Consider the following 12,900-nt stretch of genomic DNA (forward strand, 5'->3'; position numbering starts at 1 on the left):
GCATGTCATTATTAAAAAAACTGAAGTCGGTTATTGTATTTTCAGAAGTCTACCTACTCTAATAAGGTTGCCTTTCCTACATAGTCAGTGAGCTTTGTTAGGTTTGTGAAAATATGCACTCTCTAAAAAGAACCCATATCTCTACAATATATTTAAAACACAGATATTTAAAGCCCTTTATATCATGAATATAACATTTTTAATTATAACAACATTTTCTTAATCGCAAACATGCACACACGTCCCTTCTGTTTTTGCAACAAGAACTCAGTTAATGTGTCATTCAGCCTAACAGTACAGATGGTACACTGCAACATGAGGACAGTAGGGAAGATTTTTTATACATGAATATACAATGTATGCTATAAGCTTTTTCAGTTGCCCCATTGATGAGTAGATAACCATAAAGTTCACCACAAAGTCAAGATAAACATTAGTCAAATTATTAACAAATGCAAGTAATAACAAATTATTAACAAATCCAATTAATACAAATTATTTTAATAAAATTTTGTACAGATTAGTTAATGCCTTACTACTTATTCTTTTAAATAAAATATCTTTGAAACTACTCTGATTTACTGTGACCCAGTTTGGCAGAGCAGTTGTCTCAAACTAAAGCACAAAAATGCTTAATCTCAACATTTAATTGGTTTGTTCTGTTTTATAATCCCTTTAGCAGACAGGGCTAATGGGTATGCCTCTTTGAGGTACATGAGGTGTTGTCCTGGTAACCATATTGATGCAGTCTATAATGGGGCAGACACTGAGGCAAAGAGTGCATCCTGTGCAGCTGTCCGTCACAAAAGGAAGATGGGTCTCTGGATCAAACCGTATAGCCTGGTTGGATATATAGAAATCATATTAATCTCTCCAACAAATAAAAACTGATAAAAACCAAAACTATATTAAAATCAATATTTATAATATTGATTATAAATATATATCAATATAATAAGAGAAATGCTTTTAATTTCACTGAAAGGCGTACCTGGTATCCTGAGTCATTGCAAGTCATGTAACATTTACCACAGTTGATGCACATATCTTCATCTATCAGAGCCTGGACCTAAAATGACAAATATGGATTGACTTCAATATTGTTTATGTATGATGTATGACTCTTTAGTTGGTGTCCTCACTGAAATTGTATTTTATCTGGAAGAAAAAAGTTTAAATAAAAAATAACTAGCTATAGTTTGTAAAAACAGCTTGTGTACCTGCTCCATGTTGTTAAGTTCCCCATATGCTCCGATGTACCGCAGTGCTCTGGCTATCACATCCTACAAAAACAGCAAACTCGTTTTAACTGAATGAAAATTAATTGATTATTCTATATCAAAACTGTGAGCTACCTTGACAGCAGGAACTGGTCTTTTGGGCTGGTTGACACGATTGATGTTTGTTTCTGACACATCTGTTTTACCAGCTTTTCTGAGTTCACTTTTGTACTTGGCTATGGCTTCAGTTCTCTGTTGTAGGTATGGACCAAAGCTAGGAAGGCTCTGTAAACACACATCAAAAATAAATAGGAACTATGAAATATTTATTCAAATACCTCTTGTTATTTTCAATGGTACTGCTACCACTAAATTGCCAAAGATCAGAGATAATCTACAAACACAACAGCCAATCCATAGATCAATGTTAATTCAGTTATAGCAAGATTTTGTTTGTTTACCTTCCCAACCAGGTCTCCCAGTTTGAGAACTGGTTTTCCTTTCTGATGTTTTTCAGTGGGAGGAGACTGACCGTCCCAGTCCTTTAGCTCCAGGCTCTTCAGGTACAATAAGGCTTTCAAACCTAAACACATACTAAACATGAGCCTGGAATCAAACAATCTAAAGATTGTAAAGAGGTTCAAAATGAGGTGGTGTCACATACCAACACAGTAATCCTCAATTAGTGTGAAGTCCTGGTTCTGAATTGCACTACACACCTGTTGTAAGCAGACAGATGAGGACAGATGTTTGTGTATTAAATACACACATTATTTCTACTCAAAATACCTTTTTAACAAAAAAATGTCAAACAGATGGTTGGTTGTTTACTGGTAACACAGAAGAAGGTTTTAACAGCTACTTATTGTATCTTACACTACTAAGTAAAACATATACTGATTATGTGAAGAAAATTTAGACTTCCAGCTGCTTCCTTTCACAGTAACTGTTTCACACAACGCTACTAGAAATAAGTGAACTGCTAGCGCCGTTGTTGGTAGAAATAGGAGTGTTAATGCATTGTGAACATCAGAGTAACAGTGATGGTCAACTATGTTATTTTTGTCCATATAAGAATTTACAGTCTAAACATTTATTGTATGGATCAATCTCACATTAGAAGAAAAACAAGTAAAAGTATTTTTGTCATTACTTGCAACACTGAGGCTCCAGCATGGAGAAACTGGAGTCCGCTCTCTGCTGAATCGATACCACCGGTGGCCAAGATAGGAAAACCGGGGATTGCCTTAGCTATGGCTGACACGGCTTTCAGAGTGATGGGTCTGATGGCGTTACCTGCACCCAACAGTGTTTAGAAAGTAAGTACTCCATTTAGAGGCAGTTGTTTTATACTATTGGAGTATACTACTGTACAGCCAAGATGCTAAAACATTGCTTAACAAATCATTCCCAGCTATTTTTTAAGCTTTACATTGAATTCACATTGAATGGATTCCTTAAATACCATGTTTCCATATTTACAAATTAAAATATGTAATTAACTTTCCAATACGCTCTTATATTTTTTTACACCTATCAACTCTTTAATGTCAGCCTTTAGTTCACAGATATCCCAAATATTTTGTGAAGCATTACTGTGTAACAAGTCCATTCACCGGCCTCTTTGTTGTGTAGCTTTGTGTGACACTGAATCAGAATAAATTGTGTCACATTGTTCTGTATTGTTTTTCAGAAGGTGAACTGAATATTTACCAGACACTCCTCCATATGTGGTGCGTTTACTCACACCGACACATGGCCAGGGAGAGCCGTCAGCCTTCAGACTCATCAAACCCGAGACCGTGTTGGTGGCCGTCACTCCATCTGCTCCACCTACAACACATAACAAGTACAAGAATAAGTCCATTTCTGCTAGTCGTCCATTTTTACTCTGGTGTTCTTAAAGTTAGCTGTTCAACTTTTAAAAAGGAAAAAAAAAAGAAAAGTGGAAAAAGTTATGGTGAAAAGCCTTTACCTTCATGTGCTGCTTTGGCAATGTCAACAATATTGGTGACATTTGGTGTAAGTTTGGCAAAGAAAGGAATGGAAACTGCTGCACGCACCCACCGACAGATGTTTCGCACCAACACCGGGTCCTGACAACACAAAATTTAAAATGTCAAAGAGGTTATTCGTCCTTCCGCAAAGCTTGTGTGCTTAAAGATCTAAAAATGAAATAATTCTAACAATAACTTGACACAAAAAGTTTTGGCAGTGTGTATACTTGTCCACAGGCCAGTCCCATTCCCCTTTCTCCCATTCCATGAGGACATGACAGGTTAAGCTCCAATGCATCTGCTCCTGACTCCTAAACACACACATATTCACAATGTCCTCCTGTTAATGCCACCATCACTATACTGATTACACTTTGTGTGGGATAAAAACCAATAAAATGTGGATTCTCTCACCTTAGCCATCTTGGCAAGCTTTGTCCAGTCTTCCTTGTTGTAGCTGCACATTATGCTAGAGATCACAATCTGGGCAAGATAAAGAAAGTTTTTAGATGTTTTGAATAACTTAATGATTTCCTCTGTTTGTTCTACATGGTTTTGCAGACACAATACACACAAACATTTGTGTGAGTCTATATGTAATAGTATATGTTGTTAAAAATAATAGTTCTTTAATAACTGTCCCAACTGTTTTAATTAGCAAATGTTATTAAAGACTTGACTTATCCTTTACATTGTGAGGGAAGTCCTTCTTCAGCTCAGCGACAGACTGACACCAGTACGCTGCTGTTTTCTCACTGATGAGCTCAATATTGAGGAAGGAGCCCAGGCCCGGTCCATACATATGCCCTGAGGTGTTGCCTCGCACGATACGAGGAGACACGTTGGTCACCAGATCCTACAGCAACACATTTTTACAGCTCATTCAGATGGTCGTCTATAGATTTGAGTTCACTCTTGTATGAACTCACTCGTGTTTATACCTTATCCAGTCCAAAGGTTTTGGTCAGAGCGAAGCCCCATCCTTGCTCAAAGGCTCGTCTGATCATGGCTGTGCTGGTGGTGGGAGGAGCAGAAGCTAGGCCGAACGGATTGGGAAACTTCAGACCACAAATCTCCACACTGATGTCCACCTGATCTATGGCACTGTAGAACAAAGGTAGCTTTGGGACGGTGTCCACTGTATGCCCATAGAGAGACTAGAAAAACAACAGATAGAATTTATTTTCAGAATTATAAGCATCATTATGTTAAACCAGCCTGCATGACAGCAATACCTTTCTCCAACAGTGATCATTAACATAGCTGCTCTGTTTAGACCTGTCCGACTGTCAAAAACAGTCAAACAATTCTCAAGTAAATCTTAAGAAAATCTTCTGGATCTTAGAAACCAAATGTTTGGAACAATGTTAAGGTTGTTTATACAGTCAAGTAAAATGTGAACACAGTTGGTTAAGGACAATAGATACTAATAAACCATACTAGGACGGATTTACCTGCATGTATCTGTGAATGTGCCATGAAGCCTGTTTGCCGTCATTCACAGACTCCACTGTGGTGTTTGCCATACCAGCAACGTCTCCTCCTGCAAACACCCAGGGTTCGCTGGTCTGCATGGTTTCCATGTTTATCTCCGGAGTGCCCCAGCAGGTCAGCTTCACAGGAGCCATGGCTGCAGTCACTACAAAAACGTACATGAAGAGTGGAATGGGACACTTTTAAATCAGAAAAGGAATTTAGATTAATTTTAACATTGCATATTTAAAATATATTGTTGCTACAAAGCTTAAATAGTAACATGTTTAATGATTACCTATGTTAAAAATTAAAGTTTGAAAATATTTATGTTTAATCTGTAGTTGTGATAACATAGAAATAACACAATTCTTTGAAGACAATTTACCTTGTTGGTCATTCAGCATGGACCCAAACGCACTAATGATGTAATCAGCCTTCAGCCTGATAATTTGATCCTCATCTTCCAACCAATCACCTTTCTCGGTCTGCTCGGTGCGACAGAAATGCAGCCCGGCGATCCTACCGTTCTTCATGATGACCTCACGAGGAGACAGGAAGGGCAGGAACTCACACTTTTCCTCTCTAGCCAGCTCCATCTGACAAACCAGAAATAACATGTGCAATCATCAAATTATCTGTTTTTAAAACATTGTGTCTGATCATCTGTGTGAGCCCTCATCATACCTCCTCGGGAACTGCTCTGATGTTGGTAAATCCTTTCCTGAAGCAGACATAGACTCTCCTTGCTCCGCAGCGCAGAGCTGAGGTGGCGCAGTCGAATGCGGTATCACCGGCCCCCAAAACGATCACCACCCCCTTCAACGCCGGGAGCGCAGAGCGACACTGACACATGCCTACACAGCATTTTTGCCTTAAGATATATTTCACCAAACTAAACCAAGCTAAGTTTCAGAAACTTAGCTACTGAAAGTGATCGGTATTTTCACATAATATATGTAATTGTTCATTCATTACAAATGTTTATTTGCAAGAATTGATTACCTTTCTTACTGGCAGAAGCCACTACAGGCAGAAAGTCTTTAGAAGTGAAAAAGCCTTGGTACACAGTTAAACCCTGGAAGATCTCGGCCCTGTTAGCCTGAGGGAGACCTGGAGTAATGCAAACACACACAGACATTCTCAAACATCACGATCTTAATGTGGATTATAGCTGATGGTAATGATGAGTGGATTCTTCTCACCAATTCCAATGAAGACAGCTTTAAATCCCTCCCCATTCAGGGATGAAAGAGTCATTCCATTAACACCTAAACCTTTCTCACAAACCACCTGCACACACCACAGCAAAACACACACATTTTGACAAAACTGTGAAGACTCAACAACTCCTACAAACATTAAAATGTGCCACGAGAAAGCAAAAGTAATACCTTCACTCCCAGGTCCTTCATCAAATCGATTTCGAACTGGACAACCTCAAAGGGAAGCCTGAACTGAGGGATTTCTGAGGTGCTGCAAGAGCAAGTTCAAGCACTGAAGTGTCAAGATTTCCCCTTTTTCAGAGGTACTTTTGTGACATTTTTCTGTACAAAGATTAAGCAAACTCTACAGTACCACATGGAAGCACTAATAGAAATAAAACTAATAAAATTCAATGCATTTTATTGGAATTTAGTGATATAGACAAATATTAATATTATATTAATACAATTAAGAAGAAGAAAAAAAGACATTGTTTTCAAGTAAAAATCTGAAAAGTGTGGCATGCATTTATTTTCAGTTTTCCTGCAGGAATTCTTTATAGAAGCACATTTTGCCCCAATTAGAGCTGCCCTTCTTCTTTAAATACCAAGCACAGCTGAGTCAGGTTGGAAGGTTAGATAATCAGTATAATATATGATCAAAGAATATCCTTTGATCTAAACCATTTGATTGTAGCTCTAGGTATATGTTTAAGGTGATTATCATACTAGAGGGTGACTGGAGTTTGTTTTGCAGCCACTTACAGGTTTTCTATTTCTATAGTTTCCTTCATTTTTGACATTCTTCTGGTCACTTTTCCCTGATTGCCAGAATTATGGAGTTCCTGTCCTAGAAACAAAGATACAATGGACCTCTCTGCTGCTTCTAATGTTGTAGCCGAACAGCCTGTCAGATTTGGTAGATGGTAATGACTCGATTTTTAGAGATGCCAGAGTAAATGAGATTAAATAAAAATTCACACCACACTTTCTAGATTTCTGTTCATAAAAATGTTTTACCTCATTATTTTGACTGACTTGATTAATTTTAAAAGAAAACTGAATCACTTTCTGGAGATAGATCAGTTGTTCAGTCGTAGATCAGCACTATGTATTTAATTTGATGTCATTGTGTTTCGTAGTCCGTTTTAAACTGCTTATAGTCAGACTATAAACATTCACATACTCTGTGTTTCTTGACAGCAAACACTTGTTCCTATAGAAATAGATTAATAAATTAAACATTTATTATTCATTTAATATGAATAATAAATGAACTTTTTACAGGGGGGCATCCTCTAACATGTTGAGCTGGTATGACGTCATTATACCTCAGTCCTCCGATGTACTTCTGTTTCTCAAATATAGTGATATTATCATATCCCAGACGGGCCAGGAAAGAAGCACAACTGATTGAAGCTGGGCCGCAGCCAATCAGAGCAATGGGGGCGTGGTAGGACTCTGGCATCTCATTGGCTGGTGGGAGTTCAGGGTTCCTGATTTGCGGGATGCCCATTTTACTGAACACCTGTACAGAGACACAAAGACCATCCACATTTGTGTTCACACCTTTAAAAGCTTGCATTATTTCCTGCTTGCTAATATAACTGAGGATGATTACAATTGCGCAATATCAGTAAAGGGGCAAGAATAACATGTCCTGGTATATAAATCGAACTCATGTCAAGCAGCTGGTCGCCACAGCTGATGATTCTTAGTGTTTTTTCTGGAGCAGAGGATATTTGTACCTCAGTAGCAAACTGCTGCAGCCCTCCGATGTTGATGGGTCCTTCTTCAGAGGCGTACAGGTTGCAGCCCCCGACACACAGCTCTGATGTGGGACAAACCATCCCACAGGTCAGCCCCAGAGGGTTGTCAGAGAGGATGGCCCTCGCTGCCCCATAGTAGTTCTGTTACACAGACACATAATCTATTTTATTTACTTTCTTATCCTTTTATGACAAGAAGAATCTGATTGCATACCTTGTTGGAAATACTTGTAATAAATGACTTGATGTCCAGGTTTGTTGGGCAGCTCTTCTGACAGGGAGCGTCGGCGCATTTTAGACACCTGAAAACAGATTTTGGTTCATGTTCTTCCACTCTTCAAATTAAATGAACTGCTACTATCTGAAAGTTCAAGTTTTTAATGATGCAATCCCAAAAGATTCAGCAAATAAGCATCATCATTAGCACAGCTTCATAAGTACTTTTACCAGTAAAAAAGGAAACAAAATTTACATCATTCAACAAACTGACAACAGAACAGAAAAAATGTATTCTAAAGATTGTTAAATTCTGTGAGGAAAATAAGACTTTTTAGAAGTTTTTAAAGTTCTTGTGAACTAAATTTAAAGTATCTTAAAATGAAAAGAATGATAAACATAAGTAGAGTATCAGAGAAAAACAAAAACAAAATAGCATATAAAAACAACTACTAAAAAGAATGTAAATATCTAAGTGACACTGTAAATTCTTTGGAAAATGCTCTCAACAAAAAAGCTCACATGTCAGGTCCAACATGCAGAACATTGACTTTCTTTGCTGGACTTGTTCAACCTGTCACAACAATCTGATGCACTTTTAGTTCTTTGAGTTATGAGTGAGCCAGACGCAGCTCAGGTCTTACTGGAAAAATGTACATTTATTGTTTTGAGCTTGAAGAGTTGCATGTTTAGTTATCATTAAAATCTCTCCTAGCAGAGTTTTGTTTTAAAAGGACTTCAAACTTCTACATTTTGCTTTAGTGAGAGACTCTGCCAGCATCAAGCAAAACCTTAGTAATGTTTTTCTTCTCTGTTGGTACAAATTATAGTTACATATAAAGGCCAAACTGCCCGATTTAATCTCAGAAAGTTTATTTATGTTGCATAATGTGGTTGTTTCTGAGCTTGGGATTCATTTGCTTAAGAAAACAACATTGTTTCTTTTTACCGCAGTGCTTCCCGGAGAGCTCCTCTCTCGCTCAGAGTTGTGTGCTTGATGTCATCAAAGTTGTTTTCTAACTTCATGCAAGACTGAAAACAAGCAGAGTCGAGCAACACACCAACTATTTAATTACACTGACATCACCGATGCGTGTCAGTCATGTGTGACTTTCTTACATCACAGTTTCTTTCAGGGTTTCTCTTCCAGTGTTTCTTCTCTTTCTTCTTGCTTGCAGTAGAAAAGATCTGAGCATGGCTCTTCACTCTGGGATTCAGAGCCAGGATGCTCTGAAAAGAAGAAAATAATAATTATTCTAGGTAATCAGATTCTAACAGAGTTAGACTATTCTTTTTTTTTTTTTTATCTGCGCCTATATGTTTATTAGTAAAGGCTCATTGGATTTGCTTTTATAATATAAAGCCCCCCAAAAAAGTTTCAATCAGAAAATACAGTTACGTGAAATAAATTAGAATATTATTGAAAAATGTAATTTTAGTAACCCAATTCATTTTTTAAATACATAATAAAGATTAACTACACACTGATGTTTTCAGTCCTTTATTTTTAATTGCAAATATTTCTCTCTTAGTGAAAACACAACATTTAATATTATTAATTATTATTTGACATATCAGAATGTTACCATTAAAAGACAATTCACATGCCATTATTATTGGAATCTGTTTATCGTGGTGTGCCTTCCAAACAAATGAAAACAAGTGCAAGAGTTAGAATTTAGGTTACGGTGTTGTTTGTTATAATCCAAAATCAAATATAAAGACGCATAAAGCAACGTAATAATATTACTAAAATTGACTAACTACTTTTTTATTATTTTTATTCATTTTGGCAAACAAAAGATCCATATTGATTAATGTCACTGTATAAGAACCTCTGGTGTTATCTGCCTGAAAAGCAAACGGTTATCTGCTGGTAAAAAAACCCCAACAAACTACAAAAACAAGAACGTTCTTGGAAGAGAGGCTCATAGAAGGCTTGGGTTCAATGTGCTGAGATAATGATAAACTGCAAGGACACTATGCCAAAGAGAAGTGACCTGTTGCTCCATCAACGCATGCCAGCAGAAATGAAAATTAGACATTTTTTCATACCACAGTAATGCATTTTGTACTTATGTTATTTATTATTTAAAATGTACAAGTCTTAAATCCACTGAGTAGCTGCAACAAACCTTTTCCTCCAGTCATTAGTATCCAAACATTACCAAGAAGCTCTTCAATGTTTACTTTACTGTCTGTGCAAATGCAGGTTTTAATGGTTAACTGTTGATCCTTTAGCTCAAGTGCTCACTAAGCTCCCCGCTGCCCACCATGTGCTACTTGTCTACAGTTTGTACATTAATCACATGGCTTCTTACGTAAGTTCAGTCGCTCTTAATTCATCCTGCTGATATGCAAGAGCATAAGACTGCTGAAGACTGTAGTGTCAATAACTGGCTGTAGAAGTTCCTCCATCTTTTCCCCAGTGTTAGTATTTATTTAAATGTTTTCACACAATATATTTATAATTTCACTCTTTTTGTGGTGCATATTGCATTAGGTTGCTTAGTATTATGGGTGCACACATTTAGTAAACACCTTTTGTTTATTTGAATCATTAATTACTTTGTTTTGCTGAGTTTGAAGGAGCTGCTGGGAACAGAACTGGTTGAAAGGCAAACCAGGAAGTATAACAAACCATCAGGCTGCTGGAAGCAGGGCCTTGATGTTAAACAATCTGCCTCTCTCTCTACTAATAGCATAACTGCTAAAACATTTTTGGTGTTAGGTTGTTTTGTTTTTACAGCTGTGTTGTAGTCAAAATGTTTTGTTTGAATTAGTTATTTATGTTTATGCATTGTTTGTCTTTGTCTCATCTTCCACCCCTCCTCGTTTGTGTAGGCTAGCCTTTGTGTATGAATGTGTGTTCATTGTGTGAGGTCAGTTTTTGTTTGTTATCCTGAGGTAGGTATGCCTTAGTTGATTTCCTTTGGGCCCATTTTGCTATATTTTTGAGATTTGATGTTGAAAGCCTTTTGTTAAGATTTTTCGAAAAAATAAATAGAAGATTTTTTAAATATATATATATAACTTTGTCCTTGTGCTTTTCTGGTCGGACCGAAAACACTGGCCTAAATAAAGTGAATCAAAAAGATTGATTCATGTTAGTATGATTATGTTCAGAGTTTGTGTGATATTGTCTCACTATAGACACTCATGTCTTTAATCCAGTTTTAGTCTTTTTACACATGCTATGTAAAAGTGTGAGCATTTAGGAAAATTAAATTTAATCGCAGATTAAAAGTTGCAAATTTGAGCTAAAAATTAAAGATGACAATAGTGTTTTAACTAATTTAATTTCTTGGTTTGAAAGCTTTCTGAAAAGCCATTAATGAGTTAAAGTATTTCTGCTCCCACTTACAAAGTAAGTGAACAACAAATGTGGCGTTTTTTCAAAAGCACAAGCCCAGAAAAAATGTCCTTTTTTTTTACTGGTAAAATTATTTCATAAGAGGTCAGTACTTATCTTGGTTTATTGTATGCAAAATAACTCCTTGATGAGCTTCACAATCAATGCTGGAGACTATTACACAAATCTATTTGTAGTTAATTATAAAAGATGATAATTCAAATCTAAAGTATTGTTGTTTGTTGTTGTTTTTTAAAGTCTAAGTCTTAATTTTAAGTTTTAAACTTGATGTAAGTTTAAGACTCATTCTTAAGTCAAAGTCTAAATAATGCTGTAAACATTTTGTACCCTTCTCCTGACTGATACTTTTGTATCATGGGATTAGTCTGAGGCAATTCTAGTTGGGGAGATAAACAACAATTAACAGGAGAAGACACAATAAGACAAAAGGCTAAAATTGAACTAAAAGGTGCCTCAACAAAGAATAAGTTCAAAGATCCCAATTCATGCAGTCGGCTTTTTTTCCATAAAATAGTTTTTTTCCCCTTAAATTGTCCAGATATGTCACATGCTGAAAAAAAATTCTTCATTATTTATCATAGCCTCAATATTCTTACACCTCAAATCCCCCAAAATTTTAACAGGGGTGCTAACGCTTAAGAAACATTGGTCTTGTTTAATAACATAGTAAGTATGCACTCTGAAAACATAATTCACACTGTGTGCAATGGATACATTATAATATAAACAATTAATCAGAAGATTTGACTGATTGTAATAGCAGCCGTAAATAAAAGGTGCATGCAACAAGTTACCTCAATGTCTGGAAGATCTTTACTCAAGTTGATGTTTCTGTTCATCTTCTTGTTTTGCTTTAAGATGATCGCCTGAATATTCTGGGCTTTTAGCTGTGGATCAGCCGTCCGAAGCTCCGTCCAGGTCTGCCAAGCTCACAACTGATACTCTCACAGGGGGGTCCTATATTTCACAGGCTCACTCCCTTCCCCACAGAGAGGGTAGACAGCAGTCTGACGTCCCACAAATGCCAAGGTCGCTCAGCTGATAAAGAAAAACCGACAAATGGGGATGTTATCGCTCTGAGGGTCAAAGTTCAGCAGAGCTGGGCGCACATTTCTGGGTGCTATGCACTTGGGCACTGGGCAAGTCAAATAATTGGGGCAAAATGTCGGCTTCAGGCTCCTCCTCTGAAGGGAGAGTTGAGCCCTGCATGCAGTGGCGGCTGGTGGTGATATTTGAAGGGTGGGCTAGTATGTATTTATATATATATATATATATATATATATATATATATATATATATATACACACACAATTCAAGATACGTATCATGTTATAACAAAGTCAAACATTTGAATTTCTCTCTTAGACCGCAACCCACTTCCTCCATTATTATTAATTAGTTATTATTATTATTATTATAGTCACAGTTCTGATTACAGACGCTCTCAGTGAGTTAGGGATAGTGCTCGGAATATTTTTCCCCTGCGTGACAGTAATGCGCTTCCGTACAATCACACTGATAAAATGAAAAAAGATACAATGTTTTTAAATGAGGACTGCCTTATTTAAAGACAAGCTCACTCTGACGACTTTTCTGGGACGCAAAAAGATTAAATAGTCCACCTTGTTTATGCCAATATTACTCGTC

General features: G+C 36.8%; 1 protein-coding gene across 2 annotated transcripts; it reads right to left on the bottom strand.

Moving 5' to 3' along the window:
• Window positions 1–166: 166 nt before the first annotated feature.
• On the bottom strand, window positions 167–12,405 carry dpydb (dihydropyrimidine dehydrogenase b). Of its 2 annotated transcripts, XM_028021410.1 has the most exons (25): window positions 12,048–12,383; window positions 9,000–9,110; window positions 8,830–8,912; window positions 7,879–7,966; window positions 7,644–7,805; window positions 7,227–7,423; window positions 6,085–6,166; window positions 5,896–5,983; window positions 5,696–5,803; window positions 5,378–5,547; window positions 5,079–5,289; window positions 4,672–4,856; window positions 4,159–4,374; window positions 3,909–4,073; window positions 3,632–3,700; window positions 3,445–3,528; window positions 3,196–3,316; window positions 2,934–3,053; window positions 2,374–2,516; window positions 1,885–1,939; window positions 1,682–1,803; window positions 1,356–1,505; window positions 1,221–1,283; window positions 992–1,069; window positions 167–840 (listed from the first exon to the last, which is right to left on the bottom strand). In XM_028021410.1, the coding sequence occupies exons 1-25, from the start codon at window positions 12,090–12,092 to the stop codon at window positions 676–678; spliced, it is 3,081 nt and encodes a 1,026-aa protein (XP_027877211.1). In that variant the 5' UTR covers window positions 12,093–12,383; the 3' UTR covers window positions 167–675. The 2 variants fall into 2 exon arrangements, 1 of the variants encoding a protein (XP_027877211.1); XR_003595989.1 differs by lacking the exons at window positions 167–840; window positions 992–1,069; window positions 1,221–1,283; ... (11 more) ...; window positions 5,079–5,289; window positions 5,378–5,547 and having other exon boundaries at window positions 5,751–5,803; window positions 7,174–7,423; window positions 12,048–12,405.
• Window positions 12,406–12,900: the final 495 nt, after the last annotated feature.

The sequence above is a fragment of the Xiphophorus couchianus genome, chromosome 6, assembly GCF_001444195.1.
Source record: "Xiphophorus couchianus chromosome 6, X_couchianus-1.0, whole genome shotgun sequence".
Lineage (NCBI taxonomy): Eukaryota > Metazoa > Chordata > Actinopteri > Cyprinodontiformes > Poeciliidae > Xiphophorus > Xiphophorus couchianus.

Excerpts from the sequence above, each read along its gene's own strand:
- dpydb (XM_028021410.1), bottom strand. The coding sequence starts at position 12,092 with ATGAACAGAAACATCAACTTGAGTAAAGATCTTCCAGACATTGAG. Across the intron at positions 7,424-7,643 it reads TGCAGCAGTTTGCTACTGAG|GTGTTCAGTAAAATGGGCAT; the intron begins GTACAAATATCC and ends GTCTCTGTACAG. Across the intron at positions 3,054-3,195 it reads TGCCAAAGCAGCACATGAAG|GTGGAGCAGATGGAGTGACG; the intron begins GTAAAGGCTTTT and ends TATGTGTTGTAG.